At 55.4% G+C, this 16,998-nt stretch overlaps 2 protein-coding genes across 5 annotated transcripts; one reads left to right on the forward strand and one right to left on the reverse strand.

The window, feature by feature from the left end:
* The first annotated feature begins 47 nt into the window (after positions 1-47).
* Positions 48-5,065, forward strand: ALG3 (ALG3 alpha-1,3- mannosyltransferase). 2 transcript variants are annotated; one of them, XM_065942406.1, is made up of 9 exons: positions 48-255; positions 1,810-1,909; positions 2,003-2,150; positions 2,260-2,420; positions 2,906-3,026; positions 3,442-3,647; positions 3,789-3,865; positions 4,447-4,589; positions 4,735-5,065. In XM_065942406.1, exons 1-9 carry the CDS (start codon positions 60-62, stop codon positions 5,038-5,040), a joined length of 1,458 nt encoding a protein of 485 aa, XP_065798478.1. In that variant the 5' UTR covers positions 48-59; the 3' UTR covers positions 5,041-5,065. The 2 variants fall into 2 exon arrangements, with proteins under 2 accessions (XP_065798478.1, XP_065798479.1); XM_065942407.1 differs by having other exon boundaries at positions 3,789-3,864; positions 4,444-4,589; positions 4,735-5,039.
* A 12-nt stretch (positions 5,066-5,077) lies between these two features.
* On the reverse strand, positions 5,078-16,454 carry VWA5B2 (von Willebrand factor A domain containing 5B2). Of its 3 annotated transcripts, none has more exons than XM_065942405.1 (19): positions 16,316-16,454; positions 16,060-16,230; positions 13,919-14,138; positions 13,581-13,738; positions 12,919-13,050; positions 12,567-12,691; positions 12,026-12,181; positions 11,515-11,625; positions 10,987-11,195; positions 10,787-10,898; positions 10,151-10,336; positions 9,130-9,301; positions 8,720-9,033; positions 8,023-8,212; positions 7,570-7,920; positions 6,472-6,609; positions 6,283-6,372; positions 5,973-6,211; positions 5,078-5,886 (listed from the first exon to the last, which is right to left on the reverse strand). In XM_065942405.1, the coding sequence occupies exons 1-19, from the start codon at positions 16,452-16,454 to the stop codon at positions 5,338-5,340; spliced, it is 3,762 nt and encodes a 1,253-aa protein (XP_065798477.1). In that variant the 3' UTR covers positions 5,078-5,337. The 3 variants fall into 3 exon arrangements, with proteins under 3 accessions (XP_065798477.1, XP_065798475.1, XP_065798476.1); XM_065942403.1 differs by having other exon boundaries at positions 13,581-13,771; XM_065942404.1 differs by having other exon boundaries at positions 13,907-14,138.
* Between the last annotated feature and the right edge of the window lie 544 nt (positions 16,455-16,998).

The following is a 16,998-nucleotide window of genomic DNA, read 5'->3' on the forward strand; positions in this document are numbered from 1 at the left end:
AAGTACCAAGGAGTCGGGCTTCCGGGGTAGCGGGCCCACAAGAGCGGCGCACCGTCAAGATGGCGGCAGGCCTGCGGAAACGCGGCCGGGCTGGTCCCGCAACCCGGGCAGCAGGACTGTGCGGGCAGTGGCTGCGGCGCGCCTGGCAAGAGCGGCGCCTACTGCTGCTGGAACCGCGCTACACGCTGCTGGTGGCCGCCTGCCTCTGCCTGGCGGAGGTGGGCATCACCTTCTGGGTCATTCACAGGGTGGCATGTGAGTGCGCCGAGGGGGAGGGGAGGAGGGGGAGGGAGACCGAACCCCCAATCAAAACTGGGACCCACTTTCGGAGCTCAAACTTAGACCCCTGATCCACTCAGCCATCAATTGCAGGCCAATATCTTTTACTCAAATCCCAAGTCTGCTCCACAGAAAACCAAACTCGATTTTAATCTCCCCCAGAAAACCTGGGTCCAAGTTAATGGCTGCTGCTGCTTGTCTCTATGGCTTTGGACACGTCACTTCCCTTGCTGGGTCTCAGTCTCCTTATCTGTTGAATTCTGAGGTCTGGAAGTATTTTCTCTGTGATAGCATTTTGTTACAGTCAGTTCGGCGTTATTAGTCACTCCTCTCCAGGCAGAAAGCACTGGATTTAAAGCTTACTTGCTAAAGACAATTAGTTCAGTGTGTATTTACTGAGTGCTTATTATATGGCTAACACCATATTAGGTGCCAAGGGTAGAGTGGTGAAAAACATAGATTTCCTACTTGTGTATGTGGACCTGGACAAAGATAAGTTAACAGAAAATTATATTACATTATATTCATCATAATGGTACTAGACAAAGTGCTGTAATGGACAAAGCAGGGCACTTCAGCCAGACTTGAGGAGTCAGAGAAGGTTTCCTAGAGTCCTCTTCCAATAATAAGAGCTAGTTCCCTGAGGAAAGAGAGAAAGGGGTGGGAGGCAGATTATTCTCTAGGAGAGAATCCTGTTTCAAAGAGCTCCCATTAAAAAAGAGAAAGTCTACTTCCTTTGAAGAAATGAAATAATTAGAGTTGGAACACAGAAATCAAGTGAGGATAGTACCAAGAGATGAGATTTCACATCATGAAGGAATCTCTAACCTGTGTTAAAGAGATAGTATGATGATTAAGAATTTAGAGCTCCATGTGTGCCAATCTCAACTCTTCCCTTCCTAGCTTACTGATCTTGAGCTAGTTACTTAACCTCATTAATTCATAATTTTCTCTTCTAAAAATGGGAGTAATAAAAAAACTTGGTCTTTATCTAAGAGCCATGGGGAATCACTAAAGGGTTTTAAGCAGAGAAATGTGATGTTTCTATTATAGGATGAGCTCTCTGGTTGCAGGGTGGACAATAAAATGTAATGCAGTGAAAGTGGAAACTGGGAGCCTAATTAGGGAGCTATTGCACCATTGAGGCTAGAGATTGTTACGCCCAAATTGTGCAGAGAAGGATGAGACAGATATTTAGAATGAAGAATAGGCAGGACTTAGTGATTGAGGGTTGGAAATGAAAGAGAAAGAAGTATCAAGGATGTTTCCCAGGTTTGTGACTTGGAAGTGAGAGGTTAATGGTGCCATTCATGGAACCCAGGAAGGGGACCACATTTGGAGTGGAAAGTTCTGAGCTTCATTACAGACATGTTTTGATTTTAAGATACTTGGGTTCATGCAGAGAATAGATCAGTTAAAGAAGGGATTATGATAGAAATCCCAAGAATGAGCTGGAACACTGTGCACTGATGGACTGAGGCAGGGCAGTTCTGGACCACAAAGTAACCACACCATCCTGTCCTTTTGCAGATACAGAAATTGATTGGAAGGCCTACATGGCTGAGGTAGAGGGAGTCATCAATGGCACCTATGACTACACTCAACTGCAAGGTGACACTGGACCTCTTGTGTGAGTGGGATCGGAGGTTCAGCGAGGATGGGAGGGACTGACTGGATGCCAGGCTGAATAGCTTGACCTGGACTCATGTTCCTTCTCTTCCAGGTACCCAGCTGGCTTCGTGTACATCTTTATGGGGCTTTACTATGCCACTGACCGAGGCACTGACATCCGCATGGCCCAGCACATCTTTGCTGTGCTCTACCTGTCCACTTTGCTGCTTGTCTTCTTGATTTACCACCAGACCTGCAAGGTGAGTTCTCACCACCAGGAACAGGAGCCCCCAAACTGGGAGGGCTGGGGAGTGGGGACGGTTCAGGGTTGGTGAGCTGACCTTGTCCCCCACTGTGCCCACCTCTCAGGTACCTCCCTTCGTCTTTTTCTTCATGTGCTGTGCCTCTTATCGTGTCCACTCCATCTTTGTGCTGCGGCTCTTCAATGATCCAGTGGCCATGGTGCTGCTCTTCCTCAGTGTCAACCTCCTACTGGCCCAGCGCTGGAGCTGGGGCTGCTGCTGTTTCAGGTCAACACCCCTTGCTTGTGGACCCTTCTTTCATTTTCTGTATTTCCATCATTTTCTCCCCAGTTTTCTGCAGCAGAGGGAGTAAGGCAGTGCCCAGACAGTGTAGGTCAGTTAAGGGCCGCACTCGCATCCTGCGAGGAGTTGAGGATATGTAGAAAGTCTCCATACCCAGGCACCTACACACACACCACCCTCTTCCTATCGTGTTTCCTCCAGGCTGCATCTGTGGTTGGAGTTGGTCAGCTGCACTTACTAAGTACTCAGTGTATTATTTGCTGCTCAGTCTGAGTGTAGAGACAACGTATCAGCTCCCTATCCCACCCTCCTCCCAGGCTGCCTTAACCCCTCCAGCGGTTCTGAGTATGAATGTTCACCCTCTGCCTGGAGCTTGCTGGCAGGGAACAGGTAGCTGCTGTTGTGATGGTCAGGGGTACATGGCCCTGATGAAGCTGATCTTCACTCTTCCTCCCCACTATCCACTCCAGCCTGGCAGTCTCTGTGAAGATGAATGTACTGCTCTTCGCCCCTGGATTACTATTCCTTCTCCTCACGAAATTTGGCCTCCGTGGGGCCCTCCCCAAGCTGGGCATCTGTGCTATCCTTCAGGTATTCCCTTCTTACCGTGTCCCCTTTCTGATGAAGTGGCGGCCACTCCGTCTGGACTCCTTTTGTTTTTGAGACATCCTGAAAGCCAGGGGACAGAGTTTTGGAGTTGATTCTGATCTGGACAGCTACCACCTCTAGACTTTGGTTTCTTTAGCTGTAAAACAAGGGTGTTGAACTGGATGGTCTCAGAGAACCATTCTAGCTGTGCACATTTATGACTAGATGAATTTAAATGTAAAGCATTGTTATTACCTTCTTCCTTGGCATTTTTGGCCCAAGACCTTGGTCTGGGTGGGTGGTCTGGCTTTCTTGCTATTCCCGGTGGCAGTTAGGGAAGCTCTGGGATCTATACCCTATCCCCCCTCCCCTCAGTGATTAGCCTGGGCAGCTCTGTTGATATCACCCTCATCCTCAGGTGGTGCTAGGGCTGCCCTTCCTGCTGGAGAACCCCGTTGGCTACCTATCCCGCGCCTTTGACCTTGGCCGCCAGTTTCTCTTCCGCTGGACAGTGAACTGGCGCTTTCTCCCCGAGGCCCTCTTCCTGCATCGTGCCTTCCACCTGGCACTCTTGACTGCCCACCTCAGCGTGCTCTTGCTCTTTGCCCTCTGCAGGTGGCACAGGTGAGAAAGGAGGGCAGTTCCTTGGGCAGACTTGGGGGAAAGATTGAAGGGCCTAGGCCTTAGGGGCTGCTTGAGGACATGTTGAGCTCCGTGTGGCCCACTGTGGGGGTTTGATAAGTTGTCTCAATGGTTTCTCCCCAGGACAGGGGAAGGTATCCTGTCGCTGCTGAAGGATCCCTCCAAAAGGAAGGTTCCACCCCAGCCCCTCACACCCAACCATATCCTTTAAGTCATGGGAAGGTAAGTCTTGCCCTCTCCAGGTGCAGATAGGGTCCTGGTCAACCAACCCTGGACAGCTGCTGATCTGGGAGAGGGAAAGGAGGTTCCAGTAATAGCTACAGGGTCCATTCGTAGAACTCCTACTCACAATACAAACACTGTGCTGAGCACTTTACATATTTAAGTATGTTTTATTCTTAATTCTAAATATCATTGAGTTACCATTATGAGGGGGCACCCTCTGCCTAGCGCTGTCCTAAGAGCTTTACGTATGTTTAAAGCTCACAAGAAACTCTGTTTTATCCTCATTTTACAGATGACAAAATTAGGGCTTTAAAAGGTTAAGTAATTTGCCAGTCACACAGCTAGTGAGTGATGGCTCCCTAGGCCTTACAGCTCTAGATTTTATTGCCTCTGCAGACTGAGGAACAGGTCCAAAGAGGTTCAGAAATTTGCCCAAAAGTATGTATCTAGGAACTACAGAGCCAGGGGCTGTTAGACCCCCCAAACTTTTGTCCTCCCTGCTTTGAAATCTCCCTACCTCTCTGCTCCTGCCCTTGGCCTTGACCACTACCTACAGATTGTTTCTACCCTCTTCACTTCCAACTTCATCGGCATCTGCTTCAGCCGCTCCCTTCACTACCAGTTCTACGTTTGGTATTTCCACACACTGCCCTACCTCCTGTGGGCCACGCCTGCGCGCTGGCTCACTCACCTGCTCAGGTACTGGCTGGGACAGCCCTGGGGGAGAGGACAGGGGTGGGAAGCTCCTCATCCCAAGGCCGTGACTGCGGAGGGGCAGTGGGTGAGCTGAAGAGCTGCAGGCCTAGAGACAGGATGAGACCCAGAGCTTCTCTTTTCTTTCTAGGCTGCTGGTGCTGGGGCTCATCGAGCTCTCCTGGAACACATACCCGTCCACGTCTTGCAGCTCTGCTGCCCTGCATGCATGCCATGCAGTCATCCTGCTGCAGCTCTGGCTGGGCCCCCAACCCTTCCCCAAGACCATCCCACACAGCAAGAAAGCCCACTGAGATCCACCTGTTCTCTGCCAGTCCATTCTTGGGACCCTGGATGGGGATGGACTCTGCCCTTCCCAATAAACCAAGTCTCCTTCTATGCAGCCTCCGTGGAGGTGCCTGGACCGAGCTGTGAGGGACAGGCACGCGGCAGATAAAGAACTCATTAAGACAGTCCCAAGAGGCACTTTATTGCATAGGATCTGGGGGCTGTGGCTCTCTCCCCTTCTGCTGCAACCGCACAGAGCTCAGAGAGGAAGGGGCAGGGGGTGGGAAGGATGAGAGAGAGCACAGGCAGGCACTTTTTGTGGGGGCAGGAGGATTCTGTGGAGGGAATGAGAAGCAGTGGGGACAGGCTGTCGCCAGCCCACCCCTTCCCAGCACCGAGAGGCCGGCTCTGGGTGGCAGTGACTTTGAGTTGGTTGGGGGGGTGCCAGGCGGAGCAGTGGTGACCCTCACATGTTTGCGGGGCTGTAGCACAGCAGGTGGAGCTGCAGGTTCTGGTCCCAGTGACGCAGCAGCAGGAAGAGACCGCGGGCTGCAGCCTTGAGGTTGGCCAGGTCCAGGCCATCGGGCAGGTGCTGCGCCCGCAGCCAACAGTCAGCCTTCGCTGCTGCCAGTTCCCACTCACCAAAGGCCCCCGCACAGCGGTGCTCCAGCCACGCAAGCGCCACAGCTGTGGCCCAAGTCCTGCCCCGCAGGTCAGCGCCACTAGGCCCTTCCGACCCCTCCGAGGCCTCAGTGTCTGATCCCCGCCCACTGTCCACCTGGCCCGGACCCTCGGAGCCCGAGCTGGGGGACGGGCTGCAAGAGGCTGTGGCGCTGCCACCCTGGCCAACACTGGGGGCTAAAAGTGCCCAGGGAGAGGAGGCCGAGGTGGGGCTGAGGCTGGCCCGGTGCATGGCGAAGGGCGAGGCGCGGCACAGGCGCTCCTGCGAGATGCGCACCGCTGCACAGAACAGAGCGTCCAGGCGGAAGGAGCCGGGCGCCTCCTGCAAGCGCACCTGAGGAGAGAGGAGGTGGGGGGAGAAGCAAGCTGAGACAGTGCCCTGGCCCTGGCGGCGCCACCCTCCACCTCCCGAGTCCTCACCAAGGGCAGGTAGTCGTGGCCGCTGCCTTCACTGTTGCTGTCACGGACTAGGCCCGTGTTGGGGCTGCAGAGTCTATGGCTGTCTGGGCCCCTGGACTTCCAACGGCCCAGGCTGATCCGAGAGGGAGGCCGGGGGAGCGGGCAATGAGACCCTCCTATGGGGGCTGCATGGTCCCCCAAAGCGGAACTGGAGTTGCCAGTCTGGTCCGGGTCCCAGCCACCTGCCAGAGAGTCTCTTCAGTCCTGACTGGAGCCATTCAGTGGTGGTCCCTAAGCCTGTTGCTCCCTCCTCCATTTCCTCAAATTTGAGTGTTACCTTTAGAGTGGACAACTGTGGGCAAAGGAGCTGCATCTACACGGCTTTGAGAGACAGGAGGGGTACCTGCAGGTTCAGCTGACTCTGTAAGGGCACAGGAGGTAGGGAGAAGTTTGTCTGGGAGGGTGGCCAGTGAGGTGAGAACTGGTATCCAGAAGGTCACCTGGGAGAGACCTTGCTTACCTGAGCTCTGCACCTGCAGGGCTGAGGGTAGGGCCTCCCTGGTGGTAGCGTCCACAGCTACAGGGCAGGTGAAGCGAGAAGGGGCAGAGCTGGCCTTACTGGTCTGAAGGGCTCGGAGCCAGGACCTCCGGGCGTGACCTACGAAACCAGGCAGCAGCATGTGGGCTGCGAGGGGTTGCGGGCTCACCACACACCCTTTACAAAGAGGTTCACAGGAAAAAAACCTGCTCCCATAATGCCATGGTTTCTTCCTCTTTTTTTTTTTTGGCACCTTGAGGCTTCTGGAACCTTAGTTCCCTAACCAGAGATCAAACCTTGCCCTGGCAGTGAAAGCATGGTGTCCTAATCACTGGCCCACCAGGGAATTCCCAGCCCCCTGTCCACTTTTAAACAGAATGGAGTTCCTTCTCAGGGTCAGCTCAGACTCCTCAACTTTGACAAGAAGTGGTTAGGCTAAACACTCAACCACCTTGTATTAATAGCAAGGCTAGGCTCCCTGGCTACCCACAAATGCAAGATTCTGGACACAACCCCGAGGAAGCATTGAGTGGTGCCTTTTCCATCCACTCATTTCAGCACTGCCCTGTAGAATTTTCTGTAATAATGGAAATATTCTGAGTCTGCATGATCCAGTGTGGTAGCCACGGGATCCAGTATGTATTATTCCTTACAGTCACCACTAAGCATGTGAAGTGTGGCTAGTGCAACTGAAGAACTGACATTTTAACTTAAATAATCTTCCTAAATGACAGATTTGTTTTTATATTATGGGCACTGTGAATCATTACAAGATGAAATTCTCTCTCTGTTGGCTGCTAGGAAACTTGGCCAGTTTTGGGTCTCCTGCTTGCAAGGGTACATAACCTCATAGTGTACATCTTTAATATAACCTTATTTTCTGTTTCCTTTTATTATCCCTCCCCCCCACCTGCCCCCATTACCCTGCTTAATTTTTTTTGTTGGTAAATGTGGGTGAGCTGCCTCAAATCATTTGTGAGCAAGGTGAGGTACAGTGAGTCATCACACAGACCTATGCCTCTGCCACTCTCTGCCCCGTATGGTCTCCTTGAGCCCTGACTGGGCCCACCAGGAACTCACCCCGGTCAGCCCTGGTCTCACCCCCTCTTCGAAGAGCCAGCTGCTCATTGTCCCGAACCACAGAAGCTGCTGTCAGTCGATGGAGTGCTTGGTCCCAAGCATTATCTCTTTCGGGGGGTGATGGAGGCAGTGAGCCATCATCCTGAGGCCCCCACAGCGTCTCCAACCCAACACCCACCTCCCAGCACATGGGCTGCTCCCCACACAAGGCCCGGATCACCACATGGCAGCGTGGAGCCTGGGGAGGCTGTGCTGGAGGAGCCAACTCCCCATTGAGGGGAACAGCGGTGAACAAGAAGGGTGGTTCCATCAACATGTCCCAGTCCATGGGGGCTGGGGAGAGCAGGTTTCCTGGGGAGAAACAATGGTAGGAGCAGGGGCCACGTGGTGCCCTGGGCTCCACCTTCCCACAGCGTCCTGGGTGACAGAACCCAGATCCCCCGTAACCCTTACCTGAGTCATCCAGGCCCTGTCCCAGCTGCTGCCCTGGCTCAGGGCCTGGCCCATCGGGTGCTACACCCAGAGAGGGGTGCCGGGGGCGCCCAGGGACTAGGTTCACCCGGCCTTGGGGGGATGAGAGGCTTCGGCCGGCCAGAGCCGCTCTGCGTCGACGGCCCAGCACCTCAGCACTCAAAGCCCCAGTCTGCACATGAGAAGTGGAGTCCACTGGTCAAGCAGTGCAGAGCTACTGACCTGATCAGACATACATACATGACTAGCCACATGCCCTTTTGTCTGAAACCCTAGATGGCTGCTCACCATCCTTAGGGGTGAGGCCAGGCTCCTTCTGGCCCCTGGCCCCCTTCCCTGTGTCATCTCACTCTGTCTCACTTGAGACATGGGGCATGTTTTTACTCATGGGCTTGTCTGTTTTTACTCATGTCTTTTCCCCTTCTGCCTGACTGACTTATTCTTCCAGAGGAGGCTCTTGCTTTCCTGACTCAGACAGGGTTAGTCACCTTGACTTTGAACCCCCATAATGTCATGCTTCTGTGCTTGTCAGCATGTGTCACATGGTATCATCATTATGCATCATCATTACCTGTTTTTTTAAGTAGACTTAATAGTAACCACTGCACAATCTATGGCATACAGCCAATGGTCAATAAACATTTGCTGGATACATGGTGGGATGTGGATTGAATCTCACCTTGACTGGAGCCAGTGGGGATGGAGGCAGGGGACAGGAGCGGGAGCTGGCCGATTCTCCCCAGGCTAGGCTTCGGCAGCCCTGCTGAGAAGGGGGATCCAGGGGAGTGTTGCCCTCAGGGGAGCCCGGGCCCTGGGAGACAGGGGATGCGCTGCTGCCTGTGGAGCCCGGGCCCGGCTCTGGGCTGGCAGAGCAGTGGGTGAGCACATACTGCTCCCGGATGTACGAGGACTGGAAGATGCGGTGCCATATGGCTGTGTCAGAAGAGGGATTAGGTCCGGGGTCCGTGACTGGGTCTGTCAGAGCATCAGTACCTATGGAGAGGCAGTAGAACAGATCCCAGACCTGGCCTCTCCTACCGCCCACTTCTCCTCTAACACACACACACACACACACAGTCAGGCACTCACTCCGCTCTGAGTCCCCAGCAGCCCACGGGCTGGACAGCTCTGCTGACACAGTGCCTGTTCTCAACGGCTCTGAGGTGCCAGTGGGCTCCGTGCCAGGGCTGGTGGCAGATGGTGCTTCCTCTGGGGATGGGAACACCGAGTCACCCAAGCTCTGCCAGCCAGGCTCTTGGCCCTGGAGAGGGATAGACATTGGGGGGTGAAGTGATTATAGCTATATACTCTTTTTCCAAACAGGATTTAAGATGGCTTACTGCAAGAGACAATAAAGATTATAAAGCAGAAATGAAAACCCAGTACTAAGAAAGGAGGAAACATGCATGCTGACCAGAGCATTACTACAGCTGCTGTGACTGGGCTTTAGGTTTGGCCCTGAGCTTCCTGGCAGGTGAGGAAAAAGGCAACAGTCCATTATACGGCTCTCCCAATCAAAAAGGAGCTAGCACGCTTGGTTCTTCTAGAGAGAGAAAGCTTTTCCTAATAAAAATAACTCATTTATCCAACTCCACCTCTGTGTCAAGTATCCTACCAACAGCGTGCAAGTCATGAATTTCTAATTAAAACACCCCTATGAAAAAAGTCAGCGTAAGGGGCTCAGAGAGGTTGAGTGACTTGCCCCAAATCAAATGCTCAGTACACAGCAGAATTGGGATCTGAGATTTCATCAAGATGATGCTCTGTGTGGCCCTGAGGGTTACAGGAAATAATCTAGATGTTGCTTTTTGTAGGGCACCGTGTGGAACAACGAGCAGGTTTCAACAAAAACAGAGCTAATGCTGGTGCTGGTCTGTATGCTTCAGTGACCAAAGGCGTCCCTCTATAGGACGGCTCGGTGGGAGACCTTATGAGGGAGGCAGGCTGCAGTCACCATGAGGGACCCAGTCTGGTCCCTGGGGAAATCTAGGAGGTAGCAGTAGATGAGTCTGGCAAAGAGAGGCACCAGGGAGAGGAAATGGGTTTTGAAGAGACACAGGGGCTTAAGCCATCCCAGGCCCACCTTCCACCACCCCCAACCCATGCCTACCCCCGGGGGTTGGGACCGGAAGCCGTCCACCCTGAAGAGTGAGCAGTAACCAAGAAGCTGGTCCCCGGGATAGAGCGCGGGGATCTCCCGGGGTGTCAGCAGTGCCTCCACTGCATCAGGAACAAACCAGTCCACAGAGATGTCACTCAGCGCGGGCTCCAATGCCTTCCTCAGGGCCTGCACCAGCTGTGAGGAATGACCAGAGGGAGGCCGTGGGAGAGAAAAGGTGCCTCTCTGCCAGTGGAGTGGGGAGGCACCTTTCTGCTGCTGCTATCTGCCCAGAGCCTGGCTGAGGCGAGCAGGGCAGGGTCAGGCTGGGTCAAGAGGAAGAATGGGGGTAGGAACAAGCGAGGAGACAGTGTTCAGTCCTCAAGGCTTGGTGTGAACTGTCCTCCTGGCCTGTGCCATGTGGATGGGGCAAGGCCTTTCAAAGATACACCTCAGTACCAGGACAAAACTTAGGACAAGATTTGGGGAGTAGTCAGAGGCCATGTCCCCCGCACCTTTGGCCTCCTGCAGCTCCCCACAGCAGGGCATCCGGAGACCTCACAACCTGACCAGGATCTGTTTCAGACTCAGTGCCACTTGGGAGAAGGACCCTGAGGAGAAGGGAGCAGGGCCCAGGCTCAAGCTCACCATGGGCTGCAGCCTTTCCCCAGGTCTCAGAAAGTAGGCCTGGCCCCTGCTGAGAGCAGACAGACCCTGGAGCAGCTGGCGGCAGGCACGCCCCAACCCGAAGGAGAAGCACCTGACAAGAGAAGGGGAGCAGCTGTGACCTCAGAAGACCTCTTTGGGGGGCCAATCTCAGGAGCCTGGCTCTGCCCACTCCATCCTACCTGGCTGCCCCTCTGTGCCACCTCATGAGCTCCAGGGTCTGGTGGGTCACAGCGGCCATGGGCGAGGCAGCGGTGAGCAGGAAAAGCTGCCTAGGATGGGCCCTTTGCTGGGGCTGCCCCAGGGCCCAGTCCAGAGCGGCCCACACGTCCGGAGTGCCGTCTGCAGCCTGTAGGGTCTCAACGCTCTCACAGATCAGCTGCACAGCTTCCTGGGGGAAGAAGGCTTGGGCTGGGCACACCGGGCTGGGAGGACTCTGTGTGTGCATGCCCAGTTAACTACTCAGTTGTTTCCGACTCTTTGTGAGCCCTATGGACTATAGCCCGACAGGCTCCTCTGTCCATGGGATTTCCCAGGCAAGAATATTAGAGTGGGTTGCCATTTCCTCCTCCAGGGGATCTTTTCAACCCAGAGATCCAACTTGTGTCCCTTGCATCTCCTGCATTCGCAGGTGGATTCTCGACCACTGTGCCACCTGGGAAGCCCCTGAGATGTCTCTACTGCCCCCCAAATCCCTAGGTCACACTCACATCACTGCAAGGCCGGCTCTCTGGGAAGAGGGGCTGCACCGAGATGCCAAACGTGGCAAGGTTGATGAGCGTCTGGGGTGGGAGTGACTTCACAGCCAAAACGATGGCATCCTGGGGAGGGCCAGGGAGGATAGGGTGAGGCAGGCCCCACTGGCACCAAGATCGACAAGGGATGAGGGGCCAGATGAGGGAATCTGGGCAAGGCCCTGTGTGTGGCTGTTAGAGAGACCTCAGCATGCAAGGGAGACTCTGAGTTCCTGTGAGAGACATTTGGGCATGTGACCGTGGAGGTGCATGCGAACCCTGGGGTTTGGGATTGGCCGTGACCTAGTGCATATTTATGTGTGGCAGGTGGGTCTTGGAATCTGGGAGAAACACATGTGTGTGTGAGTATGAGGAGGAGAGAGGTAGGGGTGTGTGTGTTTGTGTGTGTCTTTGAGAGGCAGCCCCCAGCCCACCGAGACCCACTGCCCTGCCCAACCCCCAGCCCCCCACCCCCTGCCCCACAGGCCTTGTGTGCCACGCTACTGCCGTCTAGCAGGAAGAGGAGCTCCCGTGTAGCTGCGCCCAGGTGTCCGGGCTTGGCGCTCAGGTCCGGGCAGAAGCTCAACACCAGCACAGGGTTCAGCAGGATGTCCTTGTGGAAGCGTCGCTGCAGGAAGCACACCTGAGCACGGGAGCCCCCAGTCATCCTGGGCCAGGCTTCCTGAAATTCCCACCTGGTCTGGCAGCAGGGCCTAGCCCTGGGACCTTTGTCCATGCAATCCACCCAGATGGGGCGCCCTTTTGTGTCATCTGAATAAAGGCAACGGCCGAGGCAGGTGGCTGTCCTCTGCCTGTGTCAGTCCTACTCCCCATCCTCTGAGACACGCTCCAGGGAGACTTGCGTGGGCCTCCTGTGACAGTACTCATCAGCCTGTCTCAGTGGTAGCAGCTACTGAGAGCTCCCATTGAGAGTAGAGGCCTCCTGCCCATCCCAACCTAAGCCTGCTCCCCTGCTTCTCCTGCATTAATGCAGCCAGAGGTGAGGCCAGGACCCCGGGCCATTATACCTGCCGGTCCCCATCACTGTCCCTTCGCAGCAGCCTCTGGAAATCCCGGCGGGCTCTCACCCGGGCCTCGTACTCTGCTGAGCTCAGACTGCCAGCCTCCAGCATCAGGTGGGGCTGGTGGGGCTCTGGGGAAAAGGGGACACAGCTCCGTCAGGGAAGCTCCCGTCTTTAGACCCTAAGCACTCAGCCCCACCATCCTGGGAGAACTTTGCAGGCTCAGCCTCCCTGCACTGCCGGGCCCACCCTCACCAATGACTCAGTTTTGGCTTTGAGTCCAGAAATCATTGAAAAATGCTCCCCAGGTGGTCCTGAGGCAGGCAGCAATGGCCTACTGTGTGCCCCAGTCTCTCACCACTGGGGTGCAGCAGGATCTCCAAAGCCCGGTCACAGCGGTGGCCCTCTGCCAGTGTGACACAGATGGTGGCTGCAGAGCTGGCATGAGGTGGGGCATCTGCCCGAAGAGCATGAGAGGGGCTCTCCAGTCCTGAGGGAGGCAGAGGCAGAAAGAGGTGATGATCACGCCATCCTAAGCCAGTCCCAAGAGCACTAATATCACCTTCCCAGACAATAGTGGGGGGCAGGGGGCAGGACCATGACTGCTTCAGCTCAGCTCTCAGAGTCCAATCTATAGGATAGACAAGGGGGGTTTGCCTGCTTTCACGGAATGGGAGAGGAAATCCCAGGTGTGTTCCTGGCTGGTCAAACAGTTCTATATCAACCAACTGCTGATTTAACATCCTCCTCCACCTTTTGCACAAGGAAATTCAACTTTATCACTTGGACTGGTCTCATTGTAAGCACTGCTCTTCTCACTGGTGAGTGGAGTGGAATGAAAAGAAATGACATCGTTAAACCTACAGGTGTGAGTGTTGTGTGGAAGTAGCCAGGGGATGATCCCACTGGGAGAATAGAGGTTCCTAAGTCTTAGGTCCCCATCTTCTTTTTGTACTGTGTTCCTCCCATCCCTGAGCCTTGAGTTGTTTCCCAGTCAGCTACCCTGGGAGGGACACCCACCTGCCAGCAGGCATGGCCCAGTCACCAGCATCTCGAAGGAGAAGGTATATGGGGCAGGGCAACGGGCAGGGCCCAAGAACACATCCCGAGGGGCAGCCAACTCCTCCCAGGCTGGCCCTTCACCCTGAGGGCTGCTCACTCCAAAGCAGCTGGTAGGACTGGAAAGGAACATGAGAAGGGTCACTCGGCCACTACCAGGGTCCCTAACCCCTCTGGCTGACTGGCTTCAGCCCTTCCCCACCCTGCCAATCCCCCAGGACACCTTGCCAAGGCCCCCTCACCCGCACTAGACCCAGAGAAGCCGAGGGAGGGACGAAGGGAATCACCATAGGCCCAACCTGTCGTCACAGAGCCCCGGAGGCCTGGGGGGCCCCGGCGGGCCTGGTGGGGCCAAAGGGGTGAGCACAGAGGGCAGAGCCACGTGCAGCACCCCGTCAGGCCTGGAGGGCAGCTCCCGGCTGCTACGCAGGGTCACTGTCATGGTGCCGGCCGCGGCGATGAGGCCTGTAGGCAGCACCAGCGTGGACCGGGCCTGGGCCAGATCCAAGACAAGATGACCTATGAGTGAGGAAAGGGGTCAGAGGGGGCTGGAAGCAGAGGAGATGGGGGAATACAGGATGGGAGCAGGCAGAGTCAGGGAGCTTGGGCAAGGAGAACTTTGTGAGGTTGGAAGGATGCTGGGTTAATGCATTGGTGATGTAAGATGGGGGCATGAGATGAACGGTGGTAGAAGGAGAGGCAGGTTGATGGCAGAAGGATCTGGCTGTCATCAATAAAGGCAGAAGTGACATCACTGCTAATGGAGAGCTGAGGAGGAGAAGGGGGATGTCCACACCACCCCTAAGGTCCTGGGGGACCCATACCCTCTGCCTCTCTTTCTTTACCTGCTCCAGCCTGTTCAACCCATAGGCCTCATTTCCCTGAAGAATGCTATTGACATTTCCCATTGCCTGGGACCCTCCCTGCTCACAAATACCCTGCTCATGAATGGTTGAGGGTTGAGGACTCCCCACTGCCCACTAGCTGTGGCTCCAGCGTTTTCTTTTCTTTTCTTTTTTTTTTTTTTTGTAGCTCCAGAATTTTCTGCCCAAGGGGAATTCAGGGACAGTAATCTACTTGGAAGCTGGCTAGAGGACATTTGTATACCAAGTATTCCATTTTACTTAGACCAAGGGGTTTGTTTGGGGACTGGTGACATCAAGGGCAGCACCACAGCTGCTAAAGGGAAGATGACCAGGTGTCTAAGGTGGAAGTCAAAACCCTACATGGTCGGACCCCAGCCTACCTTTACAGCCCTCCTGGGCCTCATTTCCCCAGGATGATCATTTACCCATTCTTCTCAAAAATATTTGCTGAATAAATGAAGGGGAGGAAAAAATGGAAGGAAAAAACCAAGGTAAGAAGGAAGAAAGGGGCTTCTATCTTCATCATCTGAGGCTTGGGACAGCCTGATACAGTGAAGAGAACACAGTGTCAGGTTTTGAGTCTCTGCTCTGTGACTTCTGATTCTATCTTTTGGTAACTCTCTTGTTTAGAGGAGCCTTGGTTTCCTCATTTATAAAATGGGGGTTATAATTATATGACTGTGGTGAGGAATGAATGAGACAATATACAGGAAGCACCCAATGTGTAAAAGACTGTAGCTGTTACTCTTGTCACCTGTTAGAGGGGGAAGGAGAACAACACTTGCATTACATACCTCTCTGGATTCAAGTGACACCAGTGACTGAAACCGTGAATCACTATAAACGTGAGGCATTTTATCACCATTACCCATTATAACTTATTTCTGAACCTTTGCTTACACCGTTGCCCCTGAGTAGAGTGCCTTTTCTCTCCTCTCAACCTTCCTACTACATCCCACCCTTCCTTTCAGTCAGATGCTGGCTTCACCTCCTCTGAAATATTCCTGAGGCCTCAGCCCAGAGCTCCCTTCATCCTCCAACTACCTGCTGGGCTTGTGCCAACTCTCAGCACCACTGCATTCTGTCCCTCTTCTTACCCAGATGGTAAACCCCATGTGCAGGAATCAAGTGAATGCACAAATAAATAAAAGAATGAAGTGTGAGCCAGGAGTCCTAGCAGATGGGAGGGCTTCTATCTCTTCCCCCAGCACTCACTGAGCCCCTTTGTGCCACTTTTTGTGAGAGATGCTGGGACTCAGAGATGACCAAAACCCCATCCCAGGACCGGAGCTAAGGCTCCAGAGGGGAGAGCCTTGTCGACTGCCTGCTGTGTCTATCCACCTGGCTGCAAACCTCGGATCAGGCCTGGTTCACATCCCATCAGCACCTGGTCAGCGTCAGGGGCACAGTCCTCTATGGTCGAATGAAAGGGTGAATCAATGAATGAAAAAGCAGTGACGGGGGTGGGGGGCAGGGACAGGGAGAGGTGGGATGCAGAGCGGGTGCTTGCAGAGGGATGCGATGCACAGTGCGTCTGCTTTCAAGAGATGGGGCGGGGAGCGCCCGGGACTCACCCTGCGCGCAGCGGCGGGGCGTTGAGGCCCCCAGCGCGGGGCCCAGAGCGCTGCAGCAGGCGGCCTGCGAGCGGCGCCGACTCTGCAGCTGGAAGGAGACGCGCCGTCCCGCGGCCTCCGCCTCGAAGCCTGAAACCACTTCAGCCTCAGCCAGCGGATACACGAACACGCCTGGGGCGGGATGAGGGCACAGGCGATGTCGGACCTTGCCAGGCTGGCCCTGCCCACCACCCCACGCCCCCCGCCCGGGCCTCACCGTCCACCGGCTGCGGCTGCGGGTTGTGGTAGGTGAGCCGGGCCCGCAGGCTGAGGCAGGGTCCGTTGGCGCAGGCCCGGACCCAGGAGTCCGTGAGGGGCAGCGGCGTCCAGCTGGAGGGGCAGTACAGGCCGGGCATGGTGCCCTTGGGGGAGGGGGCGCTCTATGAGGGGTGCGCAGGATGAGTTCGGGGCGCCCGGCCCCACGCTCCTGAAAGCCGGCGGGAAGATTTTTAACTCCGGCACGGGGACAGGGACCTGCAGGGGGCGAGAGGCTGAGCCCTGGGGCTCGAGCTGGCGGACAGGTGGCGAGGGGAGGGAGACCTGGGGTGGGGGTGGTGGCGAGATGGGCATCCTCGCCCGTTACCTGGGAAGCCCGGGAGGAGCGCAGCTGCAGGCAGCACGGGGACCGGGAAGCGGAGGGTTAATGTTTAACTGGAGCTCCGGGCGCCCAGCAGTCCCTTCACTGGCTCCTGGAGGGGCGGCGGGGGTGGGGGGAGTGGGGTGTCACAGTTGTTCCATTACCCCCCTCCCGGGCCTCGCCGCCACCCCAGTACCTGCCGGCCCCCCGGGGCTCCCCGCGGCTGCCAGCTGTTGGAAGTGGCGCGGGTGGAGAGACGGAAGATGCTCTGGGTGGGGAGCAAGGGTTTAAAGGGCCAGCATCCTTCTGGGTGCACCTAGCCC

This window comes from Muntiacus reevesi, chromosome 8 (genome assembly GCF_963930625.1).
Source record: "Muntiacus reevesi chromosome 8, mMunRee1.1, whole genome shotgun sequence".
Classification (NCBI taxonomy): Eukaryota; Metazoa; Chordata; class Mammalia; order Artiodactyla; family Cervidae; genus Muntiacus; species Muntiacus reevesi.

Excerpts from the sequence above, each read along its gene's own strand:
- ALG3 (XM_065942406.1), top strand. The coding sequence starts at position 60 with ATGGCGGCAGGCCTGCGGAAACGCGGCCGGGCTGGTCCCGCAACCCGG. Across the intron at positions 3,027-3,441 it reads GCATCTGTGCTATCCTTCAG|GTGGTGCTAGGGCTGCCCTT; the intron begins GTATTCCCTTCT and ends CCTCATCCTCAG. Across the intron at positions 3,866-4,446 it reads CCAGCCCCTCACACCCAACC|ATTGTTTCTACCCTCTTCAC; the intron begins ATATCCTTTAAG and ends CACTACCTACAG.
- VWA5B2 (XM_065942403.1), bottom strand. The coding sequence starts at position 16,454 with ATGCCCGGCCTGTACTGCCCCTCCAGCTGGACGCCGCTGCCCCTCACG. Across the intron at positions 12,182-12,566 it reads ACAGTGATGGGGACCGGCAG|GTGTGCTTCCTGCAGCGACG; the intron begins GTATAATGGCCC and ends TCCCGTGCTCAG. Across the intron at positions 7,921-8,022 it reads ACAGGGCCTGGATGACTCAG|GAAACCTGCTCTCCCCAGCC; the intron begins GTAAGGGTTACG and ends GTTTCTCCCCAG.